At 37.0% G+C, this 14,555-nt stretch overlaps 1 protein-coding gene and 1 long non-coding RNA gene across 3 annotated transcripts in view; one reads left to right on the top strand and one right to left on the bottom strand.

The window, feature by feature from the left end:
• Positions 1 to 14,555, bottom strand: part of MRTFB (myocardin related transcription factor B) — a 46,409-nt gene that overhangs the window by 12,865 nt on the left and 18,989 nt on the right. For both annotated transcript variants that reach the window (XM_062503757.1, XM_062503759.1), the window contains exons 2-8: positions 10,222 to 10,287; positions 9,200 to 9,255; positions 8,561 to 8,636; positions 7,895 to 8,056; positions 7,187 to 7,371; positions 2,517 to 2,657; positions 965 to 1,212 (exon numbers count right to left, since the gene is read on the bottom strand). In XM_062503757.1, coding sequence (XP_062359741.1) covers positions 965 to 1,212; positions 2,517 to 2,657; positions 7,187 to 7,371; positions 7,895 to 8,056; positions 8,561 to 8,636; positions 9,200 to 9,255; positions 10,222 to 10,228 — 875 coding nt within the window. In that variant the 5' untranslated portion in view covers positions 10,229 to 10,287. The remainder of the gene's footprint in view (positions 1 to 964; positions 1,213 to 2,516; positions 2,658 to 7,186; positions 7,372 to 7,894; positions 8,057 to 8,560; positions 8,637 to 9,199; positions 9,256 to 10,221; positions 10,288 to 14,555) is intronic.
• LOC134050605 (uncharacterized) overlaps positions 1 to 14,555 on the top strand; it is a 45,943-nt gene that overhangs the window by 20,405 nt on the left and 10,983 nt on the right. The gene's annotated exons all lie outside the window — the stretch shown is intronic.

Raw genomic sequence — 14,555 nt, 5'->3', positions numbered from 1 at the left:
GTCAGTAAATGGAACATAAGAAGCGTGGGCAAGCAGGCAGAAACATCACCAGTCCAAATGTTAGGATACATGGTAATTATAAATACAACCACAGATGGTAGCTTTAACTTTTCTAGCCTCACTTGCTGAAGAACTCAGTTTAAAACTCATTTAAAAAAAACAGCTGAAAGTCAATTTGAATTTAGGGTTGTGTGACTGTGGCATGTTACACTTTAGCACTTCCACTTCCAGGAAAAGATTGGTCTTAGATGATGAGAATGAAACTGCAGGTAGTCAACTTCTTGTCTTCTTATGGGGTGCTGGCAAATCTTTAGACACTTATTTTTGACTGCTTCTACCTATAAATCAGTGAGTATACTTCTCACTGTTAGAAGTGCTAAAGACCAGTACTAATGAGGAACTCATATAAGCATTAGAGATGAAGCTATAAACAACAGACAGATCTTACCAAATTTTAAATGACTGTTATGTCTTATTTGTAAACTGCAAAAATGTGGTTTGTGAATTTGATGTAAAAAAAATAAACCCACAAGAACAGTGTATGTCTTTGTTAAAGACATGGTCTGCAAGCTTCTCTCCTGCTCTGCCTACCTGTATCACATTTGAGTGAAAATGGTGTCAAAACTTTCTTGATTTTGCACAAATGCTTTTGAGTTTCAAATATGCATTTGGTCAGAAAAAAATGCATCTGACAGGTAAGATGTTCTGTTTCCATGTCACATAAAAATAACTAGGATCTCTTCAAGGCTTATCAGACTTCAGGATTATTTTAACAAGAGAACAACCTCATCACCTTCTTAAATAAGACAAATCATACCCACAGTGATGCACAATGCCATTTAAAGCTTTCCTGGGTTGCAGCTGTCTCTGTAACATTTGGAAACCATGTTCACTTCCAAAGCCCTAAGCCTATCACTGATGCATATGCTTTTTCTTTAAAGGACACAAACAATGCTTCACATACTTCAGTGGTGCAGGTAGAATTGTCTGGTAGTTGTAGTGTTGTTGCTGTTGGCTCAGGATCTGCAGCTGCAAAAACAGTTGCTGCTGTTGTAGCAGACGAGCATAGTTGGAGTCCATCTGTGGCTCATTTTTCTCACCTTTCTGATCAGGTGGAATATATTGATGATACTTCAATTTTTTCACCCTTGGCTTAGGTTCTTTACATTTCTTGCTCCGATGTTTATCATTTGGGTTCTTTGGGTGGCTTTGCTGTTTATGGAGGGAAAAGACAGAAACAAAACCACAACAGATATCACTTAAAGCAGTTATGCATGGCTCAGAGATGCAACATACCAGAGCACTTTTACTGTAGAAAGATGCTGAAAACAATTGTACTTGAAAACATCCCCCAATGAACCATCCTTGGAAGATTAACATACTCCAGCTGGCTTATCCCCTGCACAATTAGGGGTCATCAAATCATAGTTTGTGAATGTTTTTTAAAAGGTGGCACAGCTAAGGGATTCTACCTGAATGCAAAGAGGCATTCATCTTAAGCAGGGAAGTTCAAAGCCAATTAGCAGTTTGTGGAAGTAAAAGCCAGTACTCTAAATTCCTTCTGTAAACATCTCAGGTACTTAGAGGTCTAGACTAAAAGCATGGACAGACACTCCTATAAATTACAGACAGCAATATCTTCATTAGCAATACCCCCCTAAGTGGTAAAACTCTCTTCCTTTACAAGCTCTTTGAAATTATTTTGAGGGAAAAATTGAAGGCAGTTACCTAATCATACAGAAGGTATAAAAGCAGAAATGCTGTGTTGATCCATGCATATTTACTACACAGATAGCTCTTCTGGGGCACAACTGAATTTGCCATTAAGGTCCTGCATTAAGTAATCTGGTACAAATCCAGTGATTTCAAAGGATTTAACCCAAACAGATACTAGAAATTGACTGCCAGAGGTCATCCTCAAACATTTAACTGAGTTAATTTCATGTAGGTAAGTAGAAGTCCACATTCATTAACACAGCTGAAGACAGTGAAATTACTGAAATGAAACATTATGCACATCTAAAAGAAATCCCTCTCTAACTGTATTTGAAAGGGTTTTCTAATGCTAAGTCAGTGCAGAAAGAGTGCTGTTCACCACTTTGGTTACAGTTAGACTGTGAATGCAGTGATTATCTTTCTAAAATTCAACTATCCTCCATACAAAACTATATTAGAAGGCAGATAGAAATAGAAAGTAGAAACTCTGTATTGCAAAAACCTGTTGTCCTTATTTCTTAAAAACTTCCATAGCAATGCAATGCACAATTCTGCCTGAAAACTTCTGTCAACTGTACTGTAAGGACCTCTTGGAGTAATGAGCTGGTACCTACAAAGGTTACTGGCTGACCAAAAGCTTTGAGTCACCAGCCCAGAATGCTCTCCTGAACACCAGCAGAAGTTGTTCTTAGCTACAGGCACTTGTAAGGTTACTTGTGTAGTTTTCCATTAAACACAGCATTGTGTTTAGGACACAGATGAAGAATGTTTTCTCACGGGACACAGTTCCAGGTACCCACCTTCACTAACGTTGGCCCAGGCTTTGCTGCTGATACAGTGGTTGTGCTCAAGGTGGTTGCAGCAGTGGAACGAGTCACGTGCTGTTCGATTGTAGAGGGAGTTTTGAGGAATTCAGGAACTGGAGAGGTTAAAGGTGGATACTAGTATTAAAAAAATATAAGGAAAAAGAGAAACATTAAAAACATCGACCACCTGAGTAACTGGAAAAAATGTGAAAAAGTTAAGACAATTTACTATCATGTCAAATTCACAAAGTATTTTTCAGAGGAATGGTGAAAACAGAAGTCCTGTACAGTATACAAGTATTCTGTAAGGGCACATTTTGGCACACTTCAAATATAGCAAATAAAATGGTTTCTTATTTTGACATCTTAGCTAAGAAAACACTGCTTTATTACTATAAAATTGAGGCTTTCAATATTTTTGTCTGAGGAGTCAGATTTTTGTGTATACAAGGAGAATCTTACCATCTAAACAAGCACTGTCAGAAAAGTATTGGTTTCATAAAGGTCAAACTTAAACATAGGCAAAAAAACTTCTCAATTCAGAATGATCTCACAGCAGAACAGCAGGTGTATTTTCACCCTTCCTATGGTATTTTCACAGAACCCCACCTCTGACTGTGCCAGGAGGTCCATTTCTTCTGTATGTTATGCCAGCAGAAGTGTAAACCCAAGCTTTGCTCATCTTAAATTTGTCATACCAACTTTTATTGTGCTGAAATTGGTTGTGACTTTAAGTCTTAAAGAAACCTTATGATTTCCTTCCGTGGTGAATATCCCTCTGATGGAATATAAACTCTATATAAACAGATCTCAGTCCTTGTATTCCTAGATACACAAAGACATTTTTTACTCTTTTCTCACAAACAGATTTTTCATTCTCTGATTATCTTTACCTGTTACAGGTAACTGTGTTAACAGTTTTCATTAGTCTTTCTTGGATATAAGTAACTGGAAATATACAGGACATTCCATGTAGGGTCTCACTGCATCCTTACTGTGGTATCAGCACTTCTGGAATCATCTCTTCAGACAGACTTGCAATTTTACAGAGGATGTCCACAGTAGCTCCTGACTTCACTGCTGAACACTGCACCCCAGCTCTCTTCCTCAGTTTTATCCTGAGTCAAAAGTCCCCAGGTTTCCACATTTCTTTGTCATGGGAAGAAAGGGCCTTGTGCATTATTCTTTACAAGAACTATTCCTTCTATTAGAATTACATTTCTCTCCTAAAAGCCTAATCAACCAGTTCTTTTCGCATAATAACAATCCAACTGTGTGCTGACTATGCCTTCCTACTTTTGTTAGGTGACCCACTCTTACATCAAGGTTGTTAATGGCACCACGAAACCACAATGTCCCAAACCAACTCCCAGAGAGCACTGGTACCAACTTCCTTTTAGCCCAGGATTTCCCTCTTTCTGTCTCATTTCTGGTAATCTCCATCCTCATTTTCCTAGTCCTTAACATCATTCAGTAATAAATCCAGCCATCATGACATCAGTTGCACTTCCATTGTTTAACAAAGCAATAGATCACCTAGTACAATGTTCCTTTTATAAAAGCCCCTTCTTTATATTCCTATCAGTAAACATCCTTTTTCATCCAAACTAATTCCCAGACTTGCATTCTAATTAAGTCCAACTGGTACTTTCTGTTTCATTTCTTCCCCTACCTTTCCTGTATTTTTCTGTGAGATTGTATCACAAAGGACTTTACTTGGTTACACATTTTGCAACTCTGTGTCCTGGTTCTTTTGTATTTCTGGGACAGCAGTTCCCAAACTGCCAGTCTGCATGAACAAAGCTCTCTGACTTTAGCTTACAATTAATTTGTAATAAATTTCCATTTTATCTTTGTGTTTCATTTAGACATCCCGCTGTGGTCCCAACCATCAGCTGCCAAGAGGCAACTACAGCTGCCTTCCCATAAGCCAGCAGAACTGAACAGTGGGTTTGATCCCTCTGTCTTGCAGTTGAACAGGAACAGCTCCTGATGATGGCTTCACTAAACAGCACATTTACCATGCCCTCCCCAGCCACTGGAACACTGTGCACCTGCCTGTCCTGGGCTCCTGTCTGTTTATGGCAACAGGCTAAAGATACAAATGCCTCTATTTCTACATTCAAGTTTCAGAGTGTTTGCTCTGGAAAGCCCCTGACATCTACACAGTGTCTGTTATTTGCTGGACTTGCACAAGAATTGAGAGGGGATGTTAGAGGGACTCAACCTTTAAAAAAGGGTTCTGGATGCTGTATTCCAACATACTGCATCCCTGCTGCTATCTGGTTTAAAAGGCTTATTTGAGTTACAGCAGTAAAACTTTAAAAAGCACTTAGTTTGTCCTAGGATCAAAGTGTCAAGTACCATATTACCATAAGGCACAGGGGAACTAAAACGACCTCATGATTTTCACTATTTCTTAATTAAACACCATTTCAAATGTTTGGTACTTCACTTACTCATTGAACAGTCTTGTACTATTCTGATCGTTCTTGAACCCAAACAATTTGACTCCAAACATACTATTTGGTAATCCATTCATGATGACAGCACAGCAAAACTCTTCAAAAGGGGAAGGTTAGTAATTTTTTTTAAAGCCCGAACTAAACCAAAACAACAGAAAAAAGCACCAACAAAATCCCAAACTGCCTCTTTTCACATTGTGTGAAAATTTTGATGTTAAATCTTTTCCTCTTGCCAGAGAGTAAATTATTTTTCCTTACACTAGTCATTATCCTAACTTACACACAAAGCTTTTCACAGACTTCTCAATTTTACCTGCAAGTGTTAGATAAGGCAATGAACCATGCACATAATTTACTTTATGTAGTTTTAAATTTAAAAAATATATAAATTTAACAGGTCTTGACTTCTTAACATGATTACTTCATAAACTAGTAATTATTTAATTTGAACAGATCCCTATTTCCAAATAGTATGAGTTGTGCACCTTTTCTGCTAGATGCCAACAAGAATCTAGCAGGTCAACAAGCTACAGAGAATATATTAAGAAAATCTTTCTGTGCCATCAAGCAAAATTCTTCAGCTGTTTTGAAGATACTGTTTTTATATATTCTAAACTGTGAATGCCTCAATTTGATCTGTTTAGAATATGACTAAAATGCCTAATCCTTACCAGATGCAAGTACACTGGGTTAAAGCTAGTTTTAGGTCATCAGTCAAAGAAAGCTGAAGGTTCTCAAAATTATGTTACATCCTCTGAAGTCTGGAAATGTGCGGAGGAGGAAGCCTTGAAAAGAACTCTGGCTGCACTCTGCTTTATTCAAAACATTCTTTGTATTTCTTGTTGTAATAAAATTTAAAATTTAACAGAGGAAATTAAAAGAATAAAGGACCCATTCCCAGACATGTCTCCTGTAGAGACCTGCTGTGCTGTTATTCTTTAATTCAAAAGGAACAACAAGGTAAGCATCTCTTATTCTGCAGAAGAGCAACTTCTCATTTTAGATGTGTGCACAGAAGTGGCTGTAATGTAATACGAAATCCATAAGCAAAGGCTTGAAGTTCTATCTGGAGTGCTTTTTCAATCAAGTTCAAGTGCCTTACTTTTTGTTTCTGCAATCACAGATCTCTCTTCTGCTTCCTACTTGGAAAGCTTCTGGAATGTATTTCTTCGAGAATTTTTATTGAATTCTCCATTAGGAACCTAATTCCTTACTCAGGAATCTAATTTCACATGGTTGGATTTCAATTTATTCAACACAAATTATGTTCTCTCAACGTGAAACCCAACTCACATCAATCTGTATGTTAGGGAACAATGAAATAAAATGGATGTGCTGTACTTTGTGTCCAGCATTGCTTTTGAATATGAACTTTGCAATACATTTTCTATCTACTGTGGTAATAAAACCAAGGAGAGTAATAACAGATCCTGAACCACTCAGCTGTCAAGTGTCCATGGTCATAAAGACAGTATAGTCTTTAGAGCATTAACAAGAGCTCTTTCCTTTTTACTTATTTAACAGTTGACTTTTACATTACTTTCTGCAGTAAGGAGCAAATCTACAGCTCTCTAAATTCTCACACATTTAAATGTGCTGCTATAAAGATAACATTTTATCTGCTGTGACACAGTTCCTTTCCTTTCTTTGTAAGTACCTTGAGAAAAAACTAAAAACCTTATAGAAAAATCAATATAACTGTTATTTTGATCTCTTAAATAGTAAATTTCTTAGGCAGTATTTTAAAACTATAGGAAAGAATATTTAAATTATGTGGGAAACCTTTTTTTTATGGACTTTTCTGAAGGTAATGGAACTGTTATCAACTGTTGTTTCAGCTAAGTTTAATTCTACGTGAGTTCAAGACCTTGCCCAGAAGGAAGACAGACATTAAGTAATCAATAACAGCTGGAGTAAAGCATGGCCATGACCTTTTAAACACCTTCTGGGAAAGCTGCAGATCTTCCATGTGTCATAATGAATCTCAGGGAATTTATGGCTTCACTGCAGCCTATGGGAATTTCATCACTGCCACCAACTAAGCCACGATTATACTCTATGCACTCCCAACCAGAAAAGAGAGTCTCAGATATCCCTTTGTAGCAGCAGATGTATCAATTCCATGTGAAACCCTGTCCTGTTTCTACAGTGCCAAACCAAAACCCATACTGTGAAGATTTTAACATTTAAAAACTGTACCTGTGTTGATGTAGCAGCATTTGGGGTTATAGGTGAGGGTGAGTCACTTGTTTTTGGCTCACCAGGGGAAGCTGCTGAACCCTGTGATTCTTGGCTGGCTGGTTGATCTGGTGATAAAGCATCACTGCTGTCTTCATCAAATGAGAAATCATCCAAAGCTTGAGGGTAATTCTCTTGTCCAACTGCTAAAATGTTTACATAGAAAGAAACAATGTTTTTTTTTTAACTGCACAAATTAAATTTAGACATTTATGGCAGAATTAACTTATTGCTGGAAAATGATCAGTTTTCAGCAGTCTAAACATATGGTACCTAAGTATTTACTGTGTTTTTAATATGAGAGCCATATTAAATCATATTCAAGGAATCAATAAAGCCAAGTGTGGAGCAGAAGTAGTTTTAGTAAGAGATTGAACAGTACATTCAACAGATGTGGAGTGCACACAGACACCTATGACAGGCTGAGGAATGCCCACAGATGTTTGATTACTTTGTAATGATTTTTATTAAAAACCAAGTATTTTCATATAAAAATAGGATTACTTTATTTAAATGATAATGAAGTTTAGGTCTCAGAAGCTGGAAGAGAAAGTAGCAATAAACTTAGCATATGTTATCTTCTAGTGAACTTTACCCTCAAGAATTAAATTATTTATTTTCCACAGTGCCATGTAGATCACAAACAGAAGCTGTGGGACTTCTACTTGCCTATAATGGCTTCTTTAACACTGGAGTCTACAGGAAGAATATTTTTTTCTACAAGTTCCATAGGGCCAGGTCTCTGAGCAATCTTCTCATTCAGATCATCTGCCAGCCGAGCTCTCTTCAGTTTCATCTGAGTGGCCTGTAGTGAAGGCTCTGCAAAGGTCTCTAAAAGGATATACTGCTTTAAGTATTCTGTTCCAATTATTCCCCAATTTCATGACAAACAACATTGTCTTGTCTTTGCAATAACCATTCCACTTGTATCAAAAGTAGTCAAGTATAACAGGTAACAGGGTAACAGTCACATTTATTAGAGGTTCCTTAGGGCCAGGGGAGAGCACAAAGCTTTGTCAGGTCATTTTAGGGCATGAGCAAAAAGTGAAGCAAAAACTGAAGCAATAGAAACACTCATGATACAATTACCATTATAGATTAAGAACAATATGCAATAGCAAACAAATACACTGCTGAGAATACCTGTACTGACATAGATATATCTATTCCTATACAGATTTAGAATACAGACTATCAAAGACACTGCAGAAGTAGAGAAATACAGCAGATAAACCTTTAGGAGAAATTCCCATCACAGTGTAATTCAGTGAGGCAACTGAGAGCACAAGCAAGTCCCTGCTGTGAGCAGCTCAGGAGCCCAGAGCTGGCACGTACCTTCCAGGATGTGCATTCTGACCAGCTCCGAGCGGTCCGGCCTGCTCCGGATCTTGTGCTTCAAGAAATTTTCAGTCTTGAAAGGAGAAAACACCATTAACTACTGTTCACTTAAAAACCCAAAGCAGTTTGACAAATCACCTGCATCCAGTCCATGAATAGTTGCAGTTTCATTCAGATGGGTGGGTAGCACTGTCAGAACACAGGGAGTAGAGGGGTTCCTCTTGCTTTGTTTTTGTTTTCCCAGCAGTTAAGCAGGGGTGATGGATTTTCAGCTTCCCCAAACAGGATGGGAATTTTTCTGGATTTGATCCCACACTACCACATAATCACAATAGTATAGATTTGCTATAGAAAAACTGTACAAGCATAATTTCCCCAAGTATCCAACCCTTAACTGGAGATAACTCTGTGTTAACCCCCCTAAGTTTAATATCCCACACTGATCTGTGAAGGCTCAGAGAGGTTCTTTTCAGATTTGACACACGTGTCTTGTTTTAATAAATTCTTCCAAAATAAAAGCACACATTATTACTGTAATGGTAAGAATTTTTCCATGTACTCAGAGAATTTAGTATTACAAAAAAACTGACTCTCCATTTCCAGATGTTAATCACAAGTTTACACAAAGTGGTTTACCCTGGCTCGCTCCAGGCTCTTTATCTGCTCGTGGAATGCAGCTGGACTTTTCAAAGCTGTGAAGGGAGAGTAAGAGTTAAACTGACAGGAAGTGATTTTCAAAAGAAATATGCTAACCAGAATGTGTGTATGGGTGTTTAACACCACCTCTGAGTTTAACACCACCACCAGGCTTATATTGGATTCATGCTAGTTGTATCCACCTCTATTCAGCAGAGATAAGCAATACTCCCATACAGAATATCTGGAATATTTCATTTTAACAGACTATTACCATGTAATGGTTAACTTTTTCGCTATGTACAAAGGTGTTTATTTATCAAAACTGTCCCACAGTGCAAATTTTATGAGATAAGGTTTAGAATGTCAAAATACCTATTTAATTTAATTTATTCCACTGAATTTTCTGGCTGTCCATTCCTCATACTTGGTGATTAGAGAACTGGACTTCCCTTAAGAACTATGGGTTGATTTAAAAACAAAACAGAAAAATGTAGAAGCCTTAAATGTTCATCTTATAAAACAGAATGATGGTTAGCTACTAAATAACCAAATAGGGTAAAAATATCACTGTTCACCTAGAAATAACATAAAATGTAGCGTGCTCCATCTCAGAGCTGTCTGCTTAGAGATTCTCCATGTGTTCTGTGCACCCCTCATTTGTTTGGGAACCTTTGTCATTCTACTCTTTAAAAACTGCTTTTTTGTTATTAATGCCCACTCACAGTAATTCAGTTTATTTAGTAAATTTATCATAGTTGTTTAAATAGAGAAAATAAAAACAGAGTCAGACTATGTCTACAAATCCTTGTGTATTCATCACAATGGCCATTTTAACTGAAACATGATGTAAGCACGATGAATTTACTATGCTCACTTATGTTATAAAAAGGATCCCCCAAGTGTTTTCAAATGCTAAAGTTATTTTTAATGATCTTACAGAAATGCTTATCTTCATTATTTTATATAGTCAATTCATAATGAACACTACAGAAATACAAATTACTAGAAGTAAGTCTTACGTGGCATGATGCCCTGGTCCACCAGCTGTTCTCGTGTCCGTCTCTGCTGCAGCCTCAGCTGAAGTACTGACAAAACAAAACATTCATTCCTGTGTAAGCACAGTCTCCTTATAAAGTGCAAAGCCCCATTCCAATGATACAAGTATTGCAACCTTAGAAATACTTTTTGCTGTGCATTCAGACCCAACAGTAACCCCTCAAGAGCCATCCTAGGAATAGTTGCTGTTAACACAGTTCCCAGGGACTACTTCCATCCCCACTTTCATTGGACTTTGCTACTTCTCAATCTAATCTGATGCCAGCACTGTGTTTCCCACATGCATCTACTTTTCCTATCAGCCAGACCTCATGAAGAATGCTGACCTTACATCAAGCAAACAGTGAGGTAAAAGGAGTTTAAACCATAAACTGGAGCCCATAATGATTACAGAGCCTTACTGGTGTGTCCTAAGCCAATCTTACATGACTTCACTGTGCTGAAATAGAAATTATGTTTGCAGAGCATTTTAAAAGAAAAGTTCTGTGTGTCTTGTTGATGGTTTCTTCTGACAGGTTATTTTAAATATAATGGCTGATTGTGTATTTAAATAATCCTTGCTGAAACACGAGAAGCAGAATTTTATCTGCCTTGCTTAAAAACAACAAAAAAGTGCTACAATAAGAACACATCTTATTCTCTCTCTGAACATCTGAAAATGTTGGTTTTTTGATTGAGATATGTATTATCATAATTATTTAAAGGATAAAATAAATCAAATACTATCAAACGTGGAAAAACAGTTTATAAAGCTTCAGAGGTAACTTCTTTTCTTTCATTACATGAAATAAAGTTTCTCATCATTCCTGTGTGAGTAACCAATGTGACATATATTAAATACTACATCAGAAACCACAAAACCTGTGGGAAGACGTAGACATAAAAGTTTTATACTTTCAAAGATTATGGCCTGGGGGGAAAAAAGGAAAAAAAAAAAAGTTGTTTCTTTCCTCTCCTCCTCCCTTCCCCTTCTTTGACACATATAGTTACTACCCCAGAGTGAAATTTCATCTTCTGAACAAGGGACAGTCGAGAGACAAGATAAATATGTAATATTTACATGCTGAAACTAAGACTTGAGAGCTTATTATGGGTGTATGATTATGGTATGCTGTTCCTATTGTATTTCACACAAGGAAGCAAAACAAGCTAATGTATTGTCCAAAACATCAAAATGAATGTAATTTCTAAAAAATTAAGCTGAGGACGAAGTTCATTGTTTCCAGAATTCAAAAGGAACCAGCTTATTTCCTGTTCTGCAGTACAGGAAGGATATTCCTCTGGCTAAAGCATCAAGACCGGGAATAGCAAGTCCTGAAAACAAGGACATTATTTTCTTGTGTCACACAAACATTGAGAGTTCAAATACAAACATTTCAGGGCTGTGGCACAGCAGATCTGTTCAGACTTTACAATATTGTGACACAAGAATCACGAAGGATAGAGATGCAAGAATGCAAAATAACAACACTAAAATGTAAACTAATGAAAAGTCATTCAAATGAAAAGGTACAGAGTTCCTCTGGCAACTTGAAAATACCTGCTTTAAATAGGGCATTGTATTTTCCAAGTAATATTAACTGTGAAAAGTTAACAGAAGAGTAACTTTATAATAGTTTCTGGTTTTGTGTTCCTTAATTTCCTTTGGCTCCAGGAAAGCCATGACCTCTTTGAAAGTTATCTCTCATCAGAAGGTGCAAACTTGTACTGCCTGGAGTCCTGTGCCAGTTTTACCAGAAAAGTGTTCATTTCAAAAAATAATTTCAAAGGAAATGCATTTCAAGCACACAGTGTAATGTTGTGATGTTAAGCTTCTAACACTGGGGTACATCATGAGCCCAAAGCACAAATAAACTCACTGACTGCAATGGTGTTTACAGGAAAGCAAAAGAACTGATACGTTCTTGGTTTGGGGTTCCTTGCTTACAATTAGTAAGGGAAGAAAGCTCAGAGTCAGCCTTAAAACTCTATGTGCAACCCTTTTAAAAAAATTTAAATAAGTTTTACCCATCCAAATGATGTGAAGGACAATTGATAAGCAGGATGGCAAGACTACCACATGCCAATGTTTTTAGTCCTGAGTAGATTAAAACTCATCTTTCTGCTGTTCTTTGCTTAAACTGTGCTTTCTTTTACATCACTAGGAGACTGTGACAAGGCTAGAAAATCACATCCTGCTCTGGGCAGGAATCTCATCCTTGCTAACAGCTTTATTGGGGTCAAACTGACACCACACTTAAATCTGGCTTTCTTGGAACACTAAGCAAATGACAGATGTGCCTACCAAATCTTCACCTAGTTACAGGTCAGTTTTAAACACATGACTCTTTACTTCAGGCCCAAGGTCCTCAAGCAAAATGATCTGCTCCAAGATGTCCACAGCAGAGCTGATATATAAAGCATATAAACCAGAGTTAGTATTTATTTTTCAGTTCCATTACCTGAAACGCTATGGGTCAGCAAGTGAATGCTGGCAGTATCACAGCAGGTTAGTTAGTAGAATGTTAGTACAGCTGTGACTCATATACCAACATATCATAGGCAGGTAATCTATTAAGAAATAATGCATTTATGGTGATATTCCAGCTTTATAATATTTTTTTTATTCAGACTTTCTTTTTCACTAAGCTTTCTCATAAAGCCCATTCTGTAGGTGTAGCTGGCTCAGCTGTAACTACCTAAGCATTGCTGGGGTTGTGCTTTCAACATTAGTAATCACAACTGGGAAAGAACATTATTACTGAATATATTATACTGAACATTATTTCTAAATATAAATGATGGTAAGCCCTGCTGTGTAGTTTAGGAATGTATTTATGATTTATGGCTTCAATTATGGTCAGATATTTGGCTTAAGCTTTGCAGAAAGATTTAAAACTGAGCCATATCCTAAACAATGTTCAGTGTAACAAAGAAATATGCAGTGGACTAGAGCAAAAGGGAGAGAAGAACAGTAAGAATGTACCTGCACATAAACCTTATGTGCTCACTTGTGAAGCTTTAGCATTTTTTAAGAAAAACATGCAACAAACTATTCTTGTCTCTCATAACATTACTTGTCTGCCCTTAATTTACACTGGGCATTACAAAGCAATAAGGGAGAATTTTGAAGTTGTCCCATCTGTATCTGGACAAGTCATAAAAGCAGTGAGAAAATTGAGAAAATGAGAGATACAGAAGACAGGGAACATGTAGTTTTTCACTTACTAAATAAATACCATGAACTTATATATTACATAATAAGGAAAGGACAGCCTGTAGCATGACTAATAGGGAAGCACTGCAGGGGGAATGCTAAAGAAGAGATAGATGACTCATAGTTAGAAAGATGGTATAAGATAATAACTGAAGATTTTGGCTTGACCAGAGCAAAGAGGTTAAACAGAAACCAGTCTGGATGAAAAACAGATGTTTGCTTTTGCAATCAACTCCAAAACTAAAGTTGAAAAAGTTTTTCATATCTACACTTTTTAAAAAGGTAAATATTGAACAGTTGAATGCATTATTAAAGAAAATGGAATTTTCAAATAAAAAGAAAAAATGAATACAAACCCTAAATATATTTTTTTTTCAAGTTGGAAAGCTAAAAAAGTTTTGCTATTCCAAAGCAAATCCATCAGGAAAAAAGCCAATATTGATATTTCTATAAGAGATGTAAGGATCTAGAGGATCTAAAATACTTTCAGCCCCTACAGCAACACAAAGTAAAAAGCAGAGCTGTTTCTAAGGAAGAAATATTAACACCTGTCTGTGAGTTGCATAATTTCACACAGAGCACACCTGGTTACGGGTCAGGGTGTCAGAGCAGGTGGTCATAATACAGTCAGGAGTGACCCTTCCACTGTCTCTGTAGTTACAGACTGATGTGTACCCTTATACTGGAGGGGAACCTGAAGTGGGTATGAAGGAAGGGGAGTGAGGTCTGTGAAAAGCTCAGAGGGAAATGGGGGCTCACAAGAAGCAGTTCAAAGAACAGCCAGCCCGACAGGAGGATGGGAGTCATGGAAACTAAATCACATGTTTTCAATAAGGAAAATGGGATGAAATTATCTTCGGAGACAAGGATGAGCCATCTCAGAATTGCACCTTTGGCAAAGAATTGCTCATTTATTTCTGTGAGAAACTATCTAGACTAGAATGCAGGTTGGTTTACATCTAATGTAATTAAAGTTAATACAGACTTTGCTTATCATATATATGGAAATCCATAGAGCAAGAGACTTCTAGAACAGTCTGTAACACACAAAGTGGTAAATCTAGTAAAGCTGGATAAGAGGACAAAGCCAAAAAAAAATAA

Source organism: Cinclus cinclus, chromosome 16 (assembly GCF_963662255.1).
Source record: "Cinclus cinclus chromosome 16, bCinCin1.1, whole genome shotgun sequence".
Lineage (NCBI taxonomy): Eukaryota > Metazoa > Chordata > Aves > Passeriformes > Cinclidae > Cinclus > Cinclus cinclus.
This window is presented reverse-complemented; position numbering and strand designations above follow the sequence as displayed.